The sequence below is a fragment of the Cryptomeria japonica genome, chromosome 3 (assembly GCF_030272615.1).
Source record: "Cryptomeria japonica chromosome 3, Sugi_1.0, whole genome shotgun sequence".
NCBI lineage: Eukaryota > Viridiplantae > Streptophyta > Pinopsida > Cupressales > Cupressaceae > Cryptomeria > Cryptomeria japonica.
In genome coordinates, this window is record NC_081407.1 from 971,042,629 (window position 1) to 971,066,454 (window position 23,826).

Genomic DNA, 23,826 nt, shown 5'->3' on the forward strand with positions numbered 1-23,826 from the left:
GTGTCTGATGAAGTAACAACCGATGAAACATGAGCTTCCGGTTTCAATCCTTCTAGATCACTGGTGGATATACCACTTATGTTCATCACATTTTCTTTGACCTCCTTCACCATCTTGGATGCATCTCTGATAAACATTTCTCTTATTTTTCTCTGTTTTTGCATTGAAACAACACTCTCAATGGTCTCAACATTTCCAAAGGTTTCTTCAGTTGGTTCTCTAGGTGCCTCAAGTAATGTTTTTGCATATGTTTCAAGATTGTGTAAATCAACTTCATAACCCATTTCAGTAACCCAAATAGTTCTAGGGCTAACTGCTTCCATCCATGTCTCATCATGTTTGATTACAAAGAAGATTTGTTTGTCATACTTGTCTACTATGCTCTGGGGTAACCTTTCTCTAGCTCTCATCTTAGTTTGAAATTTTTGAAGTAATCTGTTATAATGTTGTCACTGTTAGAGTCCATACCGATGATAGCTTCCTTGATTTGTTTACCTATCGAGATGTCATATCCAAATTCCTTATGACCATTGTCGAGTATCTCTTTGGTGAAGTAAAGCATCAGACACACAAGAAGGTTGCCAAAAGAAAATATCCCTTTCTTGTCACCCTTGATCTTTTTCAGGTTGTCTATTAATTCATCTTTAAGCCATTCACAAACATCAATCTTACCATTGTTCTTTACCATCTCGTATCATTATGAATACATAAACTGGAAACTGAATCCAATCTGTTAGCATGAGTTACTCTGTATCCAAGTACCATACTCACATATATCGCATTAGCATTAGTAATGTCATTAACCCTAAGAGATATGTTGTCAAATGTAGCTTCGGTTAACTCCATAACTCCTTTGTTAGGTATCTTCTTAGTTTTGTCGGGCCTAATACCGGTTGAGGGTAAACCAATAACTGCCTTGATTACTTCCTTAGAGATTTTAAAAATAGAGTCAAGCCACATGAACTCTCCATGAACTCTACTTAGAACTAAACGAACTACCTCCTTAGGAAATTCAAGTATTTTTTAGTATCTCAATGAATCCTAAGTCTTCAACTATCTTATGCTCTGGTTTAAATAAACCTTGTTCATCAGTAATGATACTACTATACATGTTCTCCAAATCATCAGTTCCTAGATTTTCTATGTTGCAGTGAATGTAGATTCTAGTGTCTTCGGCAAAAGCAACTCCCTTAGGAATTTTTGAAAATGCTCTAATAGAATCATCTTGCTTGGCAATTTCAGGGATGATTTTAAACATGGGCCTAGGGCGCTTAACGTTTTCTACCACAGCAGGGTTTGCAATAAACTCAGGTGCAGAAGATGAAGATGCCATTTCGAAAGATAAATACCTCTTAGCTTGAAATCCTTGAATGCCTAAAAATCACTTCGTTGCTTCGCCTTTAGATTGCCCTTGCTCAATTTCGCGCTCTCTGAATGCTTGAATGCTTGGTGAGTTGAAATGAGGGTTTTCCGGTGTTATATAAAAAAGTTCTTCAAAAACCGCATTCAATGCTCGTCGGTTAAGTGAAAACTTAACATATCTATTGGTAAAGAAGAAATGTATCTTCTTCCCATCAACCGAGGGTAGAATGCATGATTTTCAATTTGCTGCAATACCCCCTAAGGATTATTCCTTAGTTAGATGAAGAATCTCCTACCGATGGAGGGTTACTCTGTTCTACCGGTGCAGAAACAGATTCATCAACTTTCTGATCTCCCTTCTTAATCCATTGTTTTGAAAATTCTTTCTTTATTTCATTTTTCTTTTCTTTTCCCTTCACACTAGATCCTTTATTGGTCATTGGTATAGTCTTGCTTCTACAAAATTTTGCAATATGTCCAATCTTGTTACATGCATAACAAGTTACATTATTCCTCTGAATAGATTTTCCATATCCTTGACCAGTTTGTGTTCTATATTGATTACATAAATGCCCAACTCTACCACAAACATAGCATTTCACATTCATTCTGCAATTTTCTGAATTGTGACCAACTTTGTTGCATTTGGAACATTGACCAGTGGGTAAGTTTGTATTCTGATTATTTCTAAATCTGCACTGATTTGCTCTATGACCAAATTTGTTGCAATTGAAACATTTCCCATTATATTTATAAACATTAGGTTGTCTTACCAATTTACTGTGATCTTGATTGTTTGCAGTCCCGGAACTTTCTCCATGTTCAAATCCAAGTCCGATTGTATCTCCATCAGGTTTTTGTCTTTTCAGCATGTCATCAAGTCTTTTTGAACTTTTTTTGAATTTGTCTTTGTGTTCATTTGCAGTGATCAATTCATTTTCAAGAATTCCAACTTGTCTCACAAGCTCTTCTTTATCATGTTGCATGTGAATCGGATTTGTCTTTAGCATATCAATTTCATGACAAAGTCTCATATTCTCATTACCTCCATCATTAAGTCTCCTAGTCAAATCTTCCTCATTCTTCTTTTTTCTTCAAGATCCTTACATAGCCTCATGGTTAAGTCTTGCATTTCATTTCTCATGTTAGTGTTCTCTTGCCTCAACTTGTCTACAATATCACTAAGATTTTCTTTTTCATAATCATGTTTCTACATTTTCTCATGAAGTTCTTTTCTCTTATGTTGTGCTATAACCAAGTTCTCCTAAAGTCCTTTAATGAATTCTTTAGCAGTCCTCAAATCATCTTCAAGTTTGATATTCTTCAATTTTTCTGCATCAAAATCTTCAAGAGCTCCTTCCAACTATTTTCTTATATTCTCCATCTGTACCGGTTTCAGAATCTTCCTCAACTTGTTAGGCTTTTGCAAATAGAGGACTAGGCTCTGATACCAATTGTTAGATTCAATGACAGTCCCAAAGACACTAAGAGGGGGGGGGTGAATCAGTGTCTAACCGGTTAGATAAATATTTGAACTTATTTATAACTTTGCAACCCAAAACAATGTACCGGTAAACAAGAAATAATACAGTAAAGAGAAATAATAGAGACATCATAAATGCACACCATAACATAAGATATTTTAATGAGGAAACCCGGTGTAGGAAAAAACTTGGTGGGATTTGTGACCACAATATTTACTCACTGGACAATATGAATAAATACTACTTACAATATAATTCATATAAGAAAAACTTTATCCCATGTCAACCTGAGTGTCAATATACTTCATTTCGGTGTAATCTAGATGCCAATGAAAGTGCCTGCTGGTGTATGTGTATAAATATGTTGTTGGCTGGTTGCTAGTTGGTTGCCATCAATGACAACATCAACTATTCTCATTAGAGTGTAGAATGCCAACAACTACCATAATCTAGATTTCGTCTTGTTGAAACTGTTCTCGCATTCCCTCAAAGGGACAACATTAGAATGGTATATCTCCTTATCTGACCACTCTATTCATACCTTTGATCATCTCATGGATATTTTCCTCAAATGGTTTCAGGTGAACATTGGTAGCAGGGTCACTATCATTGACCTTGTTCATTGTAAACAAAAGCCCAATGAAAAGATCACTGATTTTATTTTGAGATATCAAGCTATCTCAACCAAGATCCCCTTTGTCCTGCCAAATAGTGAACTCCAGAGGATGTTTATCGACAATCTACAGCCGCCATTGAGGGAGAAACTATCTCTTAACCGATATCAAAATTTCGCTAACATGTTCTCTACGCTCACCAATTACCAGCACATTGTGTCGTAGTTCGGAGATACTTCTTTAAACCCTCGTGGTGGGTCCTTTGCAAGCACGACCACGAATGAGTCCCAAAAGAATAAGGTCGTTGCTAATGTTACGACTATTCCTTCGATGGTTGTTGCGCAAGCCCCGCAACAAAAATAGAGTCTTCACTAAGATGAATGACTCATACTTGAGTATAATTAATAGTTGTTGAAAGACATACTTATTACCCTTCCGGAAATCAAACCGATGTCTAATAGTTGGCCTTATTCGCGTTGGTATGATGGCTCGAAGTTTTTTCATTATCATCATGTGCCTAGTCACAACATTGAGCGATGTTATCATCTTCGACATGTTCAAGACCACATCAATAGTGGTGCAATCAAGGTAGATGCCCAGAAGCACAAATCAAACAAGTTTTTTGCTAAAACCAACAATGACTTGCAGATTTACACTGATCCTTTCCCTCCGCATTCAGCCGGATGATGGTCCATATGTGAACATAGTCACCATCACCCCCATTAGCTTTGAGAAGACATGACCGATTTTCTATCCGCCCCTTGGGCAATATCACCTTGATGATCCTCGTAGGACCTAAGGCAGTGTCATTTGTGTTTGTCATCATTCCTGAAATGGACCTCTTCTGAGTTAAGCTCGACATTCCTTGGCTAATTGCTATGGATGCAGTTCCCTCGGTTGTGCACAAATGTCTCAAGTTTCCCATGAGGGCACCGTGCATGTCATCCAGGACACTGGATATCGACCCCTAATTGCCCATGGGGATTTTTCATTGGACCACTTTTGGCCTGCTCCGGTGGGACCCATGCTTCCCCATAGTGATTTAATGTACCACTCTTATTATTAGTATAAAAGGGGGGAGTCGACCCCAACATCTATGCAACTGAGTGTTTCGTTGCCACCTCCTACATCGACCTCTCCTCCATCGATTCAAGTCTTGGAGCGGGTCGTGCCTCATGTCTCCTCATCATCAAGGGTCAAGGCTAAGCCTGCTCCCTCAAATAGATCTCTTTGTCTGCCTAGGACCACATAGCCTCCAAAGGTGTCTGTTGTTCCTATGACTACACCCAGTGCAGCCAAGGGAAAGGCACCCATGTTATCGAAGCTCGCGGCCTGCCCTCCCTTTGAGCTCCTGATCATGGCTGATATTCCTTAGCCCTCTTGTTATGTGAAAAGGGAGCGCTCTTCTCATGTCCTTTCGTCATAGCCTGTGTCGGCATCCTCTGTTCATTCGGCCACTCTTTGAGCGAAATGAGGTCGAGCGCCTATTATTGTGGACGCGGTGCCTATCCAGGATGCACCTCTTATCTCCTCAGTTAGGCCTTCTCCCATCCTTGAAACAATTCTGGAGGCCTCTCCTATGGAACACGATGCTCCTGAATCCTCTCCAGCTCCGGTTGGTGGTCCTCACCTCCGTCGAAATCAGCGTGCACGTGAGCGTAAATGCTTTCGATAGGCCCGAGCTCGAGAGTGTGATGTTGCCTTACAATCTGCTAGTGTCGATCTGACACCCAGCGCCGATGTTTCAGAGCCTCTTCCCTCGGTTGCTCCCATCTCTGCACTTGTTTCGGTCTCGCTCCCTACTACTTCTAGGGCTTTCGATCAACCTGCCTCTAAACAGGTGCAGGTTTTCAATGCTCCTTCTTTGGAGCCGCCTCTTATCACTTCATTGTCAGGCATACCTCCCTTGTCCCTTCCCCCTTAACATGGCACATACACCAAACAAAGCTTCCTATAAAGTGACACCTAGTCAAAATGAAGAGATCGCCAAACAAGTTCAAGAACTCTTGGACAAAGGGTTTATCAAGAAGAGTTTGAGTCCATGTGTTTTTCCTACTATGTTAGCGCCTAAAAGGGGAGGCAATTGGAGAATATGCACGGAGTCTAGAGCAATCAATAAGATTACTATAAGGTACCGATTTCCCATGCCAAGGATTGAGGACCTATTGGAAAATCTAGGAGGTGCAAGCTACTTCACAAAGGTGGACTTGAAGTTTGGTTATCATCATATTAGAATAAGACCTGGAGATGAATGGAAGACAACCTTTAGAACCAATGCAGGCCTATATGAGTGGTCGGTGATGTCATTTGGCCTCACCAATGCACCTAGTACCTTCCAAAGGCTCATGAATGAAGTCTTAGTTGAGTTCATTGGAATATTTGTTATTGTGTATCTTGATGACATTTTGATCTATAGCAGGTCCAAGGAGGAACACCTCAAGCATATGGAGATGGTCTTGAAGAAGTTGAAGGAGGCTCAACTCAAGATATACCTTGAAAAATGTGAGTTTTTGAGAACAGAGCTTGTATACCTTGGTTTTGTTATTTATCATGGATGTTTAAAGATGGATCCAAGTAAGGTAGAAGCAATACTTAATTGGCCTATGACTAGGGGCATAAGTGAAGTTAGAAGCTTTCATGGAATGACATCTTTTTATAGGAAGTTTGTGAGAAACTTTAGCCATGTTTGTGCTCCTATTCTCAATACCATTAAAGGAGGGATTCGGTGTCACTTCAAGTGGACAGGGGAAGACAATAAGGGGTTTGAAATGTTGAAAACCAAGATAGCAGAGCTGCCAACCCTTAGATTGTCTGATTTCAATCAGTTGTTTATAGTAGAATGTGATGCAAGCCAAAGGGCGATAGGGGCAGTTTTAAGCCAAGAGGGACATCCTATAGCTTTCTTCTCAAAAAAGTTAAATGAAGCTAAGCAAAGGTACTCCACATATGACTTGGATTTGTATGCAATGGTTCAAGCATTGAAAAAATGGCGTCATTACCTACTGCCCAAAGAATTTGTAGTCTTCACTGACAATCATGCCCTTAGTTTCCTCAATGGGCAAGAGAAGTTGAACCAAATACACCTAAAGTGGGTTGAGTACTTTCAATCCTATACATTCACTATCAAACACAAGAAAGGGACAGCCAACAAAGTAGCTGATGCACTAAGTAGGAGAGTCATGACTATGCAGGAGATACAATTGCAAAGTGTGGGTTTGAGTGAGTTAAAAGACCTCTACAAGGATGATAAGGATTTTGCAAAGATATATAATGTTTGTTCTGATTTTTCTAACACCTCACATGTCTCTTATTCAAAATACATGATACAGGAGGGTTTGTTGTTCAAAGGTCATCTTCTTTGCATACCTCAATGTTCTATGAGGCAAAATATTATCCAAGAGAAGCATCAAGGAGGTCTAGGAGGTCATTTTGGCATTGATAAGACTTTGGAGCAGGTTGGTAGGTTTTATTATTGGCCCAAGTTGCAATCAGAAGTGAGAAGGTTTGTAGAGAAATGTACCATCTGCCAAAGAGCAAAGGGAACATCAAATAATGCAGGTCTATATCAACCCTTGGTCATACCTCAGAGGCCTTGGGAATGTTTGAGCATGGATTTTGTGTTAGGCTTGCCTAGGACCCCAAGAGGATTTGATAGTGTGTATGTGGTGGTAGATAGGTTCAGCAAAATGGCACATTACATACCTTGCAAGAGCACCAATGATGCCACCTACATTGTAAGCCTCTTCTTCAAGGAGATAGTCAAAATTCATGGTCTTCCAATCAGCATCGTTAGTGATAGAGATGTGAAGTTTTTGAGCCACTTTTGGAGGATACTTTGGAGGAAGTTAGGCACCAAGATATCTTTCTCATCTGCCTATCATCCTCAATCAGATGGTCAGACAGAGGTAGTCAACCGGTCATTGGGTAACTTGCTAAGATGTCTTACAAAACAACATGGGCAGACTTGGGATCTAGTACTTGGACAGGCAGAATATGCATATAATGACTCAGTAAATCGTAGCACAAGTAAAAGTCCTTTTGAGATAGTGTATGGATTCCATCCTAGGGGCATATTAGATCTCAGAGATCTCAGTGCAATGGCACCTAAGAGTGCACAAGGGGAAAACTTTGCAGAAGGTATTAAAGAAGTGCATGATAAAGTAAGGCAATCCTTACAACAAAAATCTGAGCAATATAAGGTTCAAGATGATAAAACAAGGAGGAAAGTACAATTTAAAGCGAGAGACTTAGTGCTAGCATACCTTAGGAAGGAGAGACTTCCAAAAGGGCAGCCTATCAAGCTCGTGATGAAGAAAATTGGGCCTCTCAAGGTGGTGCACAAGTATAGGCAGAATGCATGTGAGGTTGAACTTCCTACTACCTTGGGGATATCTACTATTTTTAATGTATGTGATCTCTATCCATACAAGGGAGAGTCAACAACAAATCAGATAGACATGCCAACACCGGTTCATGAAGATTGGATAAAGGATTTGCCACCTAGTCAACCGGTTAAGTTGGAGAGTATCTTGGATACCAAAATAGTAAAGACAAGGAAAGGAGTCTACAAGCACTATCTTGTTAAGTGGGAAGAAGTGCCTGATTCATATGCCATGTGGATGTCAGAGGCAGATATACTTCAGCATGGAGTGGAGATTACAGACCTTTTAACTCAAGAAACTTGAGTTCTTTGTCCCAGGGGAGTATGGTGCAGGGCACCTAACACTCCAAGTATGATTTTTTTTTTTCTTTCAATTTTGTGAGTTATCTTTGTGATGTAATAATGGACCAACCATTTAGGACTCACTAGAGCCATGGTTGAGGTGTCCAAGTTTTGGTTTGAGTCAATTGTGTTCAGAATGCTGACAGCTTGAGAAGTGAGATGCTTAGGTAGTTCACATGTAAAGTACTCCAGATAAATGTATTCATGTATTAGGGGTCAATTGTGTTGTGTTTAGGTCTTCTAGGGTGTTTGAGGACCTTCAGGAGTCTTAAAATGCATTAGAATGCAAAATTGCATCTTGGAGCCAAAAGATGTAAAAAGTTGATGAGCAACATTTTGCAAATTCTTGCAAAAGTTGCATTTTTGGTTGAAGGTGTTAAAATTTGGTTGAACCAACTAAAACAAGAGAATAAAAAGCCAAAATTCACTTCATTGTACGGGTTGGAGGATTGGAAATGCAAGAGCAAGTTTTTGGATTGTGAAGCAAACTAGTCTTCACCGGTTTTTTTGACAGTTTTTCACTTGTTTTCATTGCTTGTATGGTCTAGTACGGACTAGATGGTGTAAACTCATTGCATTTCATGAGTGTTCATTGTATTTGTCTTCAATAAGTTTTATTTGCAGGTTTGAGTGATCTAGGTTGCAGAGATTTATTCCATTCTTTGCAACTAGGTGCAAAACCCTTGCAAGTAGGGTTTAAGAGCAAGAATATGGCTCTAACCTAGGCATTCTTTGATGGCACCTTTTGAAATCATTAAGAATGTTGGGTTAGGGTCTTTACATAGCTTTAGGATAGGATATGTGTTTTTGCAGGTCCTTGAGGAGGAGAAACAATGAAGCCCTAGGCTCACCACTGGGAGTAGGTGAGTTAGGACAACAAGAAAAGTGTGATTTATGAGCACATGGGGATTGGTGCAGGAACAAGTGACACATGAATGGAAAGCCCTCTGAGTGCCCTTGAAGATTCCTAAAAAATTTTGAGCAGGAGTCTTGACTGGTGAAGAGTTTTAGACCCATCTTGCCAAGTCACCCGGTGAGGCCTAAACCCTTCAAAATAGTGCAGCATTGGAAACCCCACTTGTACGGATAACCTAGATGCACTTTTCTAGTATTGTCTGTAACTTCCAAAAGGGTACTCGAATCCATGATTTATTTCTATCCTTGTTTGGGAATTTTACAAACTAAGACCCTAAAATCGCCAAGGGAGGGCTAATGCAATTAGGCCTATGTTGGAAACGGTAGAGACCTAGGAAGGGTAGGAAGCCCAAGCGATGGGTTTGATGAGCCAAAAGCCTCTAAATGCTTTAAAGACACCTGGTAGAAGCATTGGGAACCTATTGGAAGTGGTAGTGTGTTGAGATCCTTGCAGGAGTGGTTGGAGCCCTAGAGTGAAGTGTGTGAGATTGAGGTGGCAACCTCAGGGGGGTGGAGTTGATTGTCCAGAAACCATTGGCTATACCTAGGAGGCAAACCAAAGAGGTTCAAACCTTGGAGGTCTCACTAGCATAACCCCTACTAAGTGCCAATGGATGGACTTGAGTAGTTGAAGGGTTGAGTAGGACAAGTCACTCAAGAAGGTGCATTGAACCAAGCTCCAAGACTCTCTACATCATAACCCCTCATAACTATCATAGCTAGAAGACTACAATGACATGATTGCTTTGGTCTAGGGATTTATGGTCTTGTTTAGATGAGACCCAACCCAATTTGATTCGTGAGTTTGAGATCATTCGGCATAGGGATAAGATGGATCAAACTATGGGTTTGATTGGCCTAGATATTGTAGATAGTCTACAATTCCATATTTTCACACTTTTTACAAAATTATTAGCTTTGAAAATATCAAAACACATTGCACTTTCAAAGAGCCCACAAACTCATGATTTTTGTGACAAATCAAACTTGTTGATAACTTCAAACCTTAATTTTGTTACACTTTCACATATTTCATGAACTTGATAACTTTGCAAAATATGTAACTAGTTGAGACTTAAACTTCTTTCTCTTCAATTTTTTAGGCCTATGAGACTAGCCTCCAATAATTTTTACTCGCCAAAATAAGAATTGGTGTTTCAGTGCACAAACATAAATTATTTAAAAAGAGACATTAAACATTTTATGATTGATTTTAAAATTAATCAAATATGTATACATTATTTTACAAAATTAAATCAAAAACCTAAATATTATTGTCATATATTGACAATTGTAAAGTTAATACTCCAATGATCAAACAAAGAGTTCACTTTATTTTTCTTAATTTAGATCACATCAAGCACAAAAACAGAAGATACACAAAATGAAATCTTAATTTGACTTTTAATTTTGAAATTGAAAACAAAGATTAAGCCTACAAGCTAAAATAAATTTCAGAATTAATATTTAAGAATAAAATGAAAATCTAAAAATTAAAAAAAAGAAATGTCCTTTGACTCGAATGATGCATCGAGTCTAGCAAATGCTTTCATTCTTCTAATTATTCTTTGCTAATCTCACTTTCCCTCTCTTTAATGCCTTGACTCTTGCAATCTTCTCACTCTTGGCTTGTTGCCTCTACTTCTGACTTTCAACTTCAGGCGATAAAACTTCTTATGTGATTTGAAATGAGGCTGAAATACCTTTATATAGGTTTCTGTGAGGCCTTGGTGGCGTGGGCAATGCCCATTAAACATTAGGGCAAGTGGTATGGGAACTAGAAACAATACTTTTTTATTTAAAAGAAAAAGACACTTATTGTGGAGGACATTTGTGTATTTCCTTTTAAGATCAAGGGGCACTAAATGTCCCGAGGGCATCTCAAAGTCCCTTGAACATCCCAAATCCCCTAGGCCCCTTAGACATCCTAAAAGCACCCCCTTTCAAAGGGAAACATCACAGAGGATAGTGGTGGTGGAGGGATGACAAGGGAACAACCCAAATCCCAAGGACATCCCCACCCTAGAAATTTCTAGGTCTGAAAAGAGAATGTGTTCCCATATAACCATGTAAAAAACACTAAAATAAACTAGATGGTTATTAATTGCATTTGGAAACTTATTTGGATAAGCAAAAGAGAACACTATGACATTACACTAACATTAAAAATGATTTCTTTAATTTTAAACAAAATGATTCTAGAAATGATCAACTTTGGTATTTGTTATATAATTTTGATATAATAAAACAAATTACTATTGGAAATTTAGGGTCAACCATTATATTTAAAACAGCAATCTGTATTCCAGTGTCATTTAACATACATATGTACATAGTCTATTGTATTCTAGTGTCCCTCTTCTTCTTGGATTATGTACAATGTATACTAGTTCTCTTAAAGAATTCTACAAAGACTTGTCATCTCTTCTGGTTTGTCTGTTTTTTATTAAGATAAGCAGAGATTTTAAAAAGGCCCATATAAGAGTCCATATTCTTATATAAAAAAAAGATTTAAAAATACCAACAAAAAGAAGACAAAAAAAAAAAATGTACCAATAAAATTTACAAACAACCAGCTCAAAGCTAAAATGGTTTATAAAATTGTTTCAACAATTTTGGTTTAACAACAGACGGATCCTTCTCAAAACTTCTTTCTTATATGATTTGAAAAAGTTTTGATAATAAAAGACAAAGATGAACACAACCAGAATGCTCCATCGAGCTGGAACACCTGCTGTGGCTCTCAAGAAATCGTGTCTAAATCCAAAATAACTCCTTACGAAATCTTTTTTATATCGAACCCCTTAAGAAATCCTTTAGTACTTCTTCAAATCCATCTTATCTGGTTTGGAAGTTCAGTTTTTTAATGGCAAAGGCAAAGATGAACCCAAACAGAATGCTCCATCCAGCTGTAACACCTGCTGTAACTCCCAAGAAATCGTGTCTAAATCCATAATAACCCCTTAAGAAATCCTTAAGTGGTTCTTCCAAGCCATCTGATCTTTTGATTGGATCTGTCATGTCTCCAAATTGTGATGCTATCAACCCGTACAGAGTCCATGCAACTGGGGATGCCCAGTAGTACCATCTCCACCACACCGGGATTTTCTACATTGCCAGCAAACACACGGCTTAGAAACTCTGCTCTGTTCAAAGAAAAAATGCATCAACTTTGAATTGATACTTACCTTGCGAGGAATTATGAAGCCACAGAAAAGCATCCAGATTCCATAGAATGCCGAGGACACAATTGCAGCTATATTCGCATTAGGAGTCAGAGATACGGTCATCATCCCATATAATGTGTAGTACAAGAATGTAAAGAACATGAAAAAGAAAAACCACAAGAATTTTGCTGCCGTCCAATCAAAGTCAATCATTGCATACACCAATACGCCATACAGCATTGCTTGAACAAATACATAGGGTACCTCGATCAACACCTAGAGCACCCAACATTCAATGAGTTACTAATTGCTTAGTCATTGAAAATATAAAACAGTAAAGAAAATTCAGATATTAATCTATTAAGGGTGGTGACTTACTTGAGCAAAGGCATAGGGGAGGGCTGAATACATCCCTGCAGCCTTTTCTCTGTAGAAGACCGTTCTTTCAACATCTATTACAGGTTGAACTGATGAAGCATTGTTCATGCCAATAAATAATACAGCTGCAAACAGGGATCCCATTGCATTCATTAAATCTTGCTGCTCACTCCTGCAGTTTATAATAAAAGTGTTAAAGAGTCAGAAGAGATGACACTGCATGTTTAATTTAGATTATGCTTTAAGAAAGCATCCATTTCTTACGTTTTATTGCCAAGTTTCCAGAAAATTGTCCCGAACATTAGAGCAGTGATTAATGTGAAAAAGAAGCGAATTGCATTGTACTCTGGGTTTCTCCAATATGACCAATTCTGCTTCCATAAGCAAGCCCATGCCTGTGTCAGAAAAGGTTGCGAGAATTGTGATTCAAAGTAAAGATCCTTTGACCCTGGAGCTGGTATGCTAAGTTCCTTGATCACTGCTTGGTTTCGCCTGCACCATGTCAACACCCACTCATAAATCTTTTTTTCAATTTATTAGTAAAAACTATAGATTTTAATTTTAGCTATTCATATAGGGCATGGACAGAGTTCAGAATCACCTCAATAATATAGTAGCACTTTTAATACAATAATGACAGGAATGATAGCAAATAAACTAAGCTTCAGTTAAAAGAAAACTATCAGATAGACTTTAGGGGAAGAGCACCAGTAGTTGAGCACCCTAACTTCGCGCTTCTCAAAATCTTACGTGGAAATTCCAAATCACTCCCAATTTTTTTACAGTAGCTTACTTGGCAAGTCCCCTGCTTATAACTAAGCTTTCAACACCACATCAAGTATGGTGCCACATCAGCATGCTTTTTGCCAAGGTGTCCAAAACAGCCCAAAAAAAAAGTGAGACCAATAGGCATGCAAAAGAGGCCCCAATAGTTGTGCAGCTGATATGGCATCACCTGATTGGTTACTTTTTACAATATTAGTACATTTCCTAACAAAAAATGATATTTTATGTTTCAAACAATAGATTTTATTTGTTCAATATTTGGAACAAAAGGTATCAACAACCCTCACAACAATTGGTACATGCTCAACTACTGGTGCTCTTCCCCTAATTAATCGTTTGATAGTTATTATGTTTTGGTTACCGATTGCAAATTTATTTATTGCTACTCTATCATGTCACTATTCCGAATATTGTCAGCAAGCCTTTTTCTTTTCACTTTTTAATTATCTTGACATGTTGGGTTTGTTGATTGGTTTCTTTAATTTGACCTAAAATTTTACTTTAGTTTTAAAAATAGTAGTAAGCATTTATCTAGATTGAATGTGAGGAAAAGGGATGTTTTGATGTGAAGCATTTTGAAAGATATTATTAAGTCTGTTTCTACATTGACTTTGAGGGTATAGCAAAGAAAGATTGTGCAAATTGTCCAGAACAGACTATAGGATGTGAAAAAAGAATTCAACTAAAGAATACCACAATTGGCATAAGATAAAAAGGCTTTAAAATCTGAGGACACCTATTGTGGGCATAAGTCAATTCTGTGGCATAATTGTTGATTACTAGGGTGTTCTTGCTAGTATTAATTCAACAGTGACTTACTGATAGAGATCTGAGTTACGGTAGATTTCTGCAAAATCAACCCCAAGACGCAGTTCAGCTCCAACAGAACTTGATTCCAACATCCATGTTGCTGGATTGTAACCCGCTGTGATTTTGGGAACGCCTTCAATTGCCTCAAAGTAGTTGATTAGATCTTGTGAATGGTGACCAAGAGGCCCTACATATATCATCTGCCCTCCACGCTTCATCAGTACCAACTGCAAATTCATTCAAAGTCACATCTCAGTACCTACAGATGTACCAATACCTACAGTACTAGTAAAAGCACCGGAGTTGGAAATAATTACCTCATCGAAAGCTTCAAATATGTCAATACTAGGTTGATGAATGGTACACACAACAGTTCGTCCTGTATCTACTGTATTACGAACTGTTCGCATAACAATTGCAGCAGCTCTTGCATCCAGTCCTGATGTTGGCTCATCCATGAAAATAATTGAAGGATTTGCGACCAGTTCCACTGCAATTGTAAGCCTCTTTCGCTGTTCTGTGGACAAACCGTTAACTGCAGGCAGACCAACAAGAGCTCCTCTCAAGTTACTTAGCTCTACAAGCTCCATAACTTCTTCGACAAACATCTGTTCATATGTTGGATGAAAAAGTTATGATCATACCCATGCGAGTGAAATAAAATAACAAACAAATTACATGTCTTAGAATAAAATACCTACCTCTCTTGTTTGACGATCAACTTCCTTTGGGAGACGAAGCCAAGCCGAGTATATGAGGGATTCATAGACAGTCACATAGGGAGAATGGATATCATTTTGTTCGCAGTAACCGGAAATGCGAGCAAAGCTTTCTTGTTTTTTGGGAAAACCGGATATGGTAATGGAACCTTCAATGTAGCCCCCAGTTTTCCTTCCCGCAAGAACATCCATCAAGGTCGTCTTCCCAGCCCCACTCACCCCCATTAAACATGTTAGCACTCCAGGCCTGAATGTCCCGCTTACCCCTCTCAATAACTGTAGCCTGCTTTCTGGTAATCCTTGCGTCTTCATTTCCTGTATGCAAGCGAGATAATTACTCACTATTCAAAAGAAAATCTAGACTATATAGAGAGATTTAAAATTCAAATGGGAAAACATGCAACTTACAGCAGGCATATCAACATAGTAGTTGACATTGTCGAAGGCCATGGCCAAAGGTGAGAAAGGAAGAACCATTCCTTTCTTGCCATCCTCACCTAAGTTAGAACTGTGTCGAATACTGCTACTTTTCTGTCCTTGTGAGATCTCCCCTGCAGAAATTTTACAGATTTTACAACATTAATGAAATGCCTTTTGGAAGTTTAAGAATCCATCCAAACGGATTGTAATGCTTCTTGAAATATTTTACATTTCCAGCTGTTTACCTTGAATACCGGTTGTTGATTTCTCCTTTTTTTTCAAGTCATCTTCAGAAATTACAGCCTGGGGCTTTTCAAGTGCTGATAATATATACAAAGCAATTTATTATTTATTTAGTTATAGGCAAAGGATTTATGATGCTAATGAAAGCCATGTACAGGTCAAGTTGGAGTTACTCACGATTCAGATAATGCAACGCCATTGTGTACAGCATATTAAACAGAATATTGTACCCAAAAAGTACCCCAATGGCAAGCCAATACCACCATTTATCAGAAAATAGCCCACGAGAGTGCAATAATCGGATGCCAATGTTATCCTACAAGCACAAATAGATGAGTTTGGTAAAGGAAATTTGTCTTTGATTAGTCAAAAAAGGTAATGAAAATAGAAAGTACCAACCTTCTGCCATCTGCTTGCCAAGAACTCATTTACTGCAATAGCATTTTGAGCATACATGAGAGGAGAAATCCAGTAACCCCATATCCACCAGCCTTTAATATCATCTGTTACAGTTACCAAACATTCATTAATAACTCATCTTATATTCAACTAGCACTAGAACTATGATAAATATTCTTGAAGCTTATAAGGCTCGTATTTACTTCTGGATATGATAAATCCCCCAAGAACAAAAATGACCAAGATGGCGAATGAGCCGAAAGTGTGTGAAATTATTCGATTTCGACCAACAGCTGCTATGAATCGAAACAACCCTAATGCAGTCTGAGAAATTGCAATGTACAGCAACAACTGTTGGAAAAACCTGCATGTAGAAGAGAAGGGAACACCACCATTAGATTTTCAACTACAACAACTGCAGCAGAACAGCTTTATATAGAAATTCAAGAGGCTGTTCTGATCCTACCTCTGTGGATTTGGGGCAAAACCGATTGTATAGTATGTGAGAATGATCCATATTACGGATTCCATTATGGAGAGAGGAATCCTCATAACCCAAGTGGGAAGAGAGTAGGCCCAGGCAGGGTAGAACTTGAAATCTCTCTGCTTGTAAAATACGTGAAGTTTGTCTAGTGTCATTGACAATTCTGCCATTCCGTTGAACATCACATTAACCAGCCCAAAGAAGAGAGCTCCAAAGTAGATGGATCCATCGGTTAAATTTCTATGATGCATGTTTGTTCTAAAGAACACACTCGTAGCAATCAAAGCCATTAGAGTTATCTGCTCAAAACATGTTCCATTATTCCATGTCAGCCCTAAATTTCTAGAATACAAACCTGACTGGATTTAGGAACAAACTAGCTGAAGAATTTTTAACCTGAGTGGATTTGAAGATATAGATGAAGGAACTCCTCTTCATGAGTAAAATTTCTCTATCAAAACATGCTTTGAAAAGCTCCATTTTGCTTAAACCGAATTTTTCTGTTGTAAGAGCGGCAGGATGAGACTTTTTTTTATCATATGGAATTGCTAAGTCCGCATTCATTTTTACAGCAACATGGAAAGACTGGAAAGCATCCGCAAACTCCTTTACTGGGACAAAATGGTATGGTTGCCTTGTGTCTGCCCAGTATTGTTCTTGATCTTTAAGCGAAGTCACCTGTTCAAGGTCATTGAGAGAATTCTGGTCACATTGAGTAGCTTCTAACCTACTAGTAATTCGCATGTTAATGAATAGATATTATTATTATTACTTAACGATCTGTGTGTCTGTAGTATTTGAAAATTATTTTTTAAGAGATCCCATACTCGATAAATTTGAAGGGTTACTTGGCAGTTGGCACTCATTGCTCATTGCAACGTGTACTCATAAAGGGGACGAGGTAATAAGATTGAAACCAACAAAATGGTATAATGATCACAAAAGTAAGTTAATAAACTTACCTCTTGCAAGAAATCTGCAACTCCTTTCCTCTCGGGGCATCTAAACCCCATGGACTCGAAGAATTCAAGAATGGATTCTCGTGGCCCCTGGTAAACGAGATAACCTTCAGAAAGTAGTATTACGTCGTCGAAAAGATCATATGTTTCGGGGGCAGGTTGCAATAGAGACACCACCATTGTTGTATTGAAAACATGAACAAATTGCCGGAGGCATTTCACAATCTGAAATGTTGTAGAGCTGTCCAGACCAGTGGAAATCTCATCCATGAAGAAGGCTTTTGAGGCTCCAACCATCATCTCCCCTGTTGTAACTCTTTTCTTCTGACCTCCAGAAATACCCCTGCGCATTGCATCTCCCACCATGGTCTCTGAGCATATGTCCAACCCCAATATCTGCTCCACCCACCAAGTGTTTAACTAACCAAAATTCAAACGATCCCACTCCTAAACCCAATTTTGATGCAAATCTTAAAGAAAATGTTACCTTCAATAAGTAATCTGTGATCATATTGGACTTCTGTCCCTCTATTGCAGTTGCCTGCAAAAATATTTTACTGACTCCCATAAATATCTCAAATAATAAAATTGATAAAAAATGATGTTATCGAAAAATCAGAATACTTAATGCACCTTCATGAATATATCTATGTCCGCGTCTGGTTTGATTCCAAGCTCTTTCTCTCGCTTCGAGAGCTCCGTCAAAACATCTGAAAAGGAAAATTAATGCATTATTCCTTTATTCTGAAAACACAAGCAAAAGATTGTGTGAATTTAAGAGTCAACTTTATTGATAATAAATAATAATAATAATAATAATAATAATACCATATCTGGACCCAACTCCCTGGCAACGGGCAGAGAAATCCAAAGTTTCCCTCACAGTCATTTCACCAATGTGCATATCATGTTGACTAATATAAGCTGATGTCCTTTGAGGCACAAACTCTTCCATGGTATGCCCGTTGTATGTCACTGATCCCTCAACCTGGGACAATAGAATGCCAGGTTCAATCAATGTCATACTTTCCTACAGTTCTCAATATGCTCTTCTGTATCTACAAATCTTGGACAACATGTTAATTTAATTTATCCAATCTTATTACATACTCTGAGGCCTTTATCGAGCTTTCCTGCCAGAGCCAAGAGGAGAGTAGTCTTGCCCGAAGCAGGAGGTCCAAGGAGAAGTGTCATCCTATAAAATTAGAGATTTTAATGAGAGATTAAAAGAGAATATAGCATAAAAAGCCAATCAAATTGCCATTTAAGTGTTATTTACCTTCCAGGCTTGACCACACCACTGATATTGTGAAGGATTGTCATGGTTGTCTTGTTGCCCTTGTATAAATGAAGTGATTGCAAAAGTCCCTGTAAAATGATGTAACCACATAATGATTTGATATTCCTATGCAATTCTAAAGCAAGTATTTGCCAGTAATTATAATTAGCATGCCTTTATTGAGCAAATTCACTTGTGTTTACACACTGAAAGTGAAGCAGGCTTAAAACTGACCCAAAAAAGATCTGGATAAATTGTTGAAAGATTCGGATATCTATAACCATTTAACCTTGGCAGGGTTGAAATATCTAAATTCAAACTCCTGAACTTAAATCGTTTAACATTTGAAAGCATAAACAGTCTAAATTCAAGCATCCATTTTTTGTTCATATGGTATAGATCACTCAAAACGACGCCAGGTGAGTGTAGATTTCGTCAGGGTTCAATAAACAATCTAGATTCAAGCATCCAAACTTTGTTCATATGGTATAGATCACTCATAACGACACCAGGTTAGTGTAGAATTCGTCAGGGTTCAATTCTTTCTATGAGCAATGCGAATAGTGTTATCAACTTTTTTATAGATCAGTTAGGAGTTGAATTTAGGGTTATCCATATGTTATGGGGTGCTTTATTATTGAGCTAACTCTATCGGTTCCTTTGGTGACTGGCACATATATGGTTCAGCTGTGGCTTATTTTTCAATATTAAGTCTTAGGCACATTGCAGGTGCTTGGGGTGCTTGGGGTTTCTAGTCTGACCTGGTTCCATGATTAAATTTTTCATAGGTCACTTGAGTGTTGAACCTAGCCTGGCCTCACTCTGTTGACCTAGCTCCATGATTAAATTCTTCATAGGTCACTTGAGTGTTGAACCTAGCCTGATCTCACTCTGTTGACCTAGCTCCATGATAAACCATCTGTTCCATGACTGGTATATATATATGGTTCATCTGTGGCTCAGTTTTCAATATCCAGTCTTAGGTACACTCCAGGTGCTGCTTGATAAACTTTTCCGTGGGTCAGTTAGGAGTTGAACTTAACCTGGCCTCACTCTGTCGGCATAGCTCCATGAAAAAGCCTGGCCTCACTCTGTCGGCATAGCTCCATTATAAACTTTTTCATGGGTCAGTTAGGAATTGAACCTAAGACTACCCATCTGTTGTGGGGATGCTCTACCACTGAGCCATCTACTTACTTGACTCGGGGAAGCTCTACCACTAAGCCATCTACTTATTTGATGAGTCAGTATCTATAATTTGATGCTCTTTTTTCCAAGAATTGTAACAAAAAATGGACAATTCTTGTTATCATGCAGGACATAGACCTACCTCCACCATATTGGCTGTATAGTTGAAGAGTGTGGGCAACGCTCTGCCCCCAACATGAACATCAGCTTCCACATTCAATTGTTCGTAACGCACTTCAACCTCAGGCAACTTGATCCCAACACTGAAAGAGAATTATAGCAATCCCAGAAATGTTACGAATGCTTGACAAAAAAAATAGCATCTATGGCATTTAAGGTCTAGAAAACTAATTCAGACCATCTGGGTTCAAGAGTTCCAAACCTATCGATCCTTTCACGAAGCCTGTGCAGAAGGTGTTCGTTGTCCTCATCTGCAACTTTGACAAGCCTGTCCAGCAACTGCTGCCGAGTCTCAAGCTCTATGTTCCTAACATCTATCTCAGAAAGCCCTCCTGTCTCTTGATTTTCATTCTTAAGAATGGAAGTTCTGAGGCGATTATAAGTGGGGAGCTTTTCAATGGCTGCCCATTTCAGTGCTTCCTCATCATCTTCGCGTTCTATTGACTGTGAGAAAACACTGCTGCTTCTTTCAAACAATTTGGTGCTTGCCTGTCGCAGACTGCCTGTCCACAACCCACCAGGATCAACTCTAATCGATGTACTCATCACCCTCAAATTCTTAGGTTAACTATCAGATCTGAGAAGCAAGATTTTTTTTGAAAACAAAAGTGTAGAATCTGACACAACACAGGTAAATTGGTCCAGTTAAATACTGCAAGAACTCAATATCTTGCTCTTCACGCTAGCTGGTGTCCTCTAAACCAGGTGGGTTATATGAGATACAACTCTTTGGTTGGAAAAAGCTTCAAAAATGAGCATATATATATATACACACAGAGCAAAAGAAGTTTCCATGACTGGAAGGAATTTTGCGAGCTACTAGTTAGGCCTTCCCTTAACCATATGTTTGTCAGCTGGCTACTGAAGAAAGAGTGAAATGGTGGTGGCCTTCTAGAAGATTAGACCGGTAGCGCGTCATGCTGATATGCCGCTCGGGCTTTGGATCAAATGAAAACAGGGTAATAATTTTTTGGGCCTCCTCTAAATTATTGAGGGTGGGACTAGCCCGCAGAGCACATGCGCAAAAAGCGACGCAAAGTTTTCAAACGTGTTTCTAGAAGCACAAAACACACCGGCAAAGATACGCTCTCTAGAGAATTGCTTTTCAATTTAACTTTTGCTATCACCCTGTTACTAAGGCTCTAGTTACCTAAGTAAATGATGATTGCACGATTAACATCATTGTACACAAGTTAGCATGTGAGGGGAAACAATTTTGACACTACCTATCTGTCGATTTAATATTCAGAATTTTTGATAATGATGTATTAATAATTGTAATTTTTAAGTTGTTAATATTTTGACAAGGACGCAAAGCGTCAAGTTCCTGCCATTAGTGTGATGAGTTTAGATTACATAAAAAAGAAATAGATAATGACCATTACAATATAAACTATCAAAATTTGAATTGTTTTTAAGATAATATTTAATTATTTTATTTTTAAAATTTGATTTAAATTTAACATTTATCTTTTTAAAAAACAAGTATATGTATTGTATAATTAAAAGTGTTGTAATTACCTTCTATTGTGAATAGAGGAGGAAAAGAATATGTTAAGAAAGGCTTTTATTTTTTACCTTCAATTTGACAATCATTTAGATATCAAAATGTTAATATTTAATATAAATATAATAATTTCAAGATAAATAAAGAATTTAAAAAATTAAATTTATAACTTAAACTATAATTTTTAGATAAATGTATAAATATAATTTTTTAATTAAATAATTAATCAAAAATTTAAAATAAATAAAGATTAAATTTTAAAAATGAATATGTTATTTCATAATTAAAATTTATCAAAAAACCTCTAAAAAACATATTAATTGACCTTAAAAAAATCTTTTATTTACATAAAATATTTCTTTATATTTTATAAAATAATAATAAATTAAATTATTTGAAATAAAATAAAATAAATTTTAGTAAATAGAATAGCTCCAAATTGATATCTCTTTACATTTTGATATACATGTTTAAAATATTTATATCAATTTATGTAAAATATATTAACAATAATATAATTAGCAATATATTTTTCTATATGATATATAATCTTTTATAAATTAAATGAAGAAAATAAAATAATTTTAAATTAAACTAAAATAATATTATATTTTAGTCATATATTTAAACATTGTTAAAAAAAAAAAATGATTAATTTTAATAACCTACCTTCTATAGATTTTTAATGAAATTGTTTTAATCTAGCATTAAAAAAATAAATAGTATTAAATATATAATTATCTACATTAATACTTAAACTTAAAATAAAACTCACATTAAACAAAATATATAAAAAAATATATTAAAATCAATTCAAAAAATATTGACCATCCATGTGAACCCATGTATTAATTATTAATTTTTTCACATTAATTATTAAATTAAATATAATACACGTTTAGTAATTATTAAAACATCCAATCATATAGTTTGAAAGTTAAAAGAATAAAAATTGATGTGCATGTACCCTGTAGTATTTACCATATCGGATTGATCTAAATGCATTGCACGGTCTAGTGTTTTAATATATATGTGCAATTAAATCCGCCAGTATGAATGCCAACTAAATAGCATTACGGAGAGATTGCTTTAAATCTCCAGCATTAACGACGGTTAGGTTTGAGTTTTCTTTTGGTACGAATGACTAGTTATTTAAATCAAATCAAATATATAGAGATGTAAAAAAAATATTATAATCAATTTCGTACAGTGGTCAGATTAGTATTATTAATGAAAGGATAAATATGTTATTTTTTGCAAAGAAAAATTATTTTTTTACCTACTATTTTTAAGATGAGCCAATAAGAATCAAGATAAATGATATTTAAATAATTCTGTAAAATATCAAATAAACATAAACTATAGAATTTTTGGTTAAGTTTTTTAATTCTAGATATTGATTGGTTCAATTAATTGAAAAAGTAGATTTAGATGAATGCAATAGTATTCCTGTTGTGGCAGGAACTAATAATGATGTATTAATAATTGTAATTTTAAAGTTGTTAATATTAATGATGATTATTCATAATTAAATTAAATATATTTTTTAGTTTTAAAAAACAATAAATCATGTGATGTTACATCAACGCATTAATAAAACATAGCTTAGTGCACAAATATCGATCTAATTTCTTTTGGGGGTTCATTTTAGATTACCTCAACAAAAAGTATGTTGATGTGGTATCATATTTGATCATGTGGACTTGACTTAACAAGTAAGTTGTTAAAAATTGAGGGTGGTTTGAAATTGTCATATAAGATTTTGAGAGGTGCAAAGTTAAGGTGCTCAACTACTTAGTTATCTCCCCTAAATAGTTTTATATTAAAGGTGTTCCTTTCTATGAGAAAAGAGTGACTTAATTTTGATGATCAAATGACAACATGTTTCTTAAATATGTTAGATTGTAGAAATGCTCTTGCTTGTTCATTTTTAATTGGTCCATTGTGGATGCTTTTGTTTTCATTGCCTTTATAGAGGAGGGTAGATTGAATTGCTTGTTAAGGGAAGGTTTTCAACCAAATTTAGCACGAATAAGAGGAGAGTCGACATGGAGATTGTTGCAACCACTAATATTGTCCATATTATTTCCAATTCCATGGGAAAATGCATGGCCTTAAGTGTTGTGTCCTCAATAGTCCATTTGATCTAAGTATTGAATCGGTTTAACTACCATGTCAATAAATAAAAAATTAAATTCAATAAGAAGAT

The 23,826-nt window shown here is 36.8% G+C and overlaps 1 protein-coding gene across 1 annotated transcript; it reads right to left on the bottom strand.

The window, feature by feature from the left end:
* Positions 1-11,675: 11,675 nt before the first annotated feature.
* Positions 11,676-21,071, bottom strand: LOC131035522 (pleiotropic drug resistance protein 1). The gene is made up of 22 exons (XM_057967236.2): positions 20,313-21,071; positions 20,073-20,193; positions 18,743-18,831; positions 18,574-18,658; positions 18,292-18,451; positions 18,097-18,173; positions 17,951-18,004; positions 17,467-17,859; positions 16,901-17,182; positions 16,487-16,803; positions 16,224-16,384; positions 16,021-16,124; positions 15,799-15,937; positions 15,624-15,698; positions 15,367-15,509; positions 14,941-15,273; positions 14,557-14,847; positions 14,249-14,466; positions 12,908-13,135; positions 12,644-12,815; positions 12,287-12,541; positions 11,676-12,206 (listed from the first exon to the last, which is right to left on the bottom strand). The coding sequence occupies exons 1-22, from the start codon at positions 20,654-20,656 to the stop codon at positions 11,937-11,939; spliced, it is 4,311 nt and encodes a 1,436-aa protein (XP_057823219.2). The 5' UTR covers positions 20,657-21,071; the 3' UTR covers positions 11,676-11,936.
* Between the last annotated feature and the right edge of the window lie 2,755 nt (positions 21,072-23,826).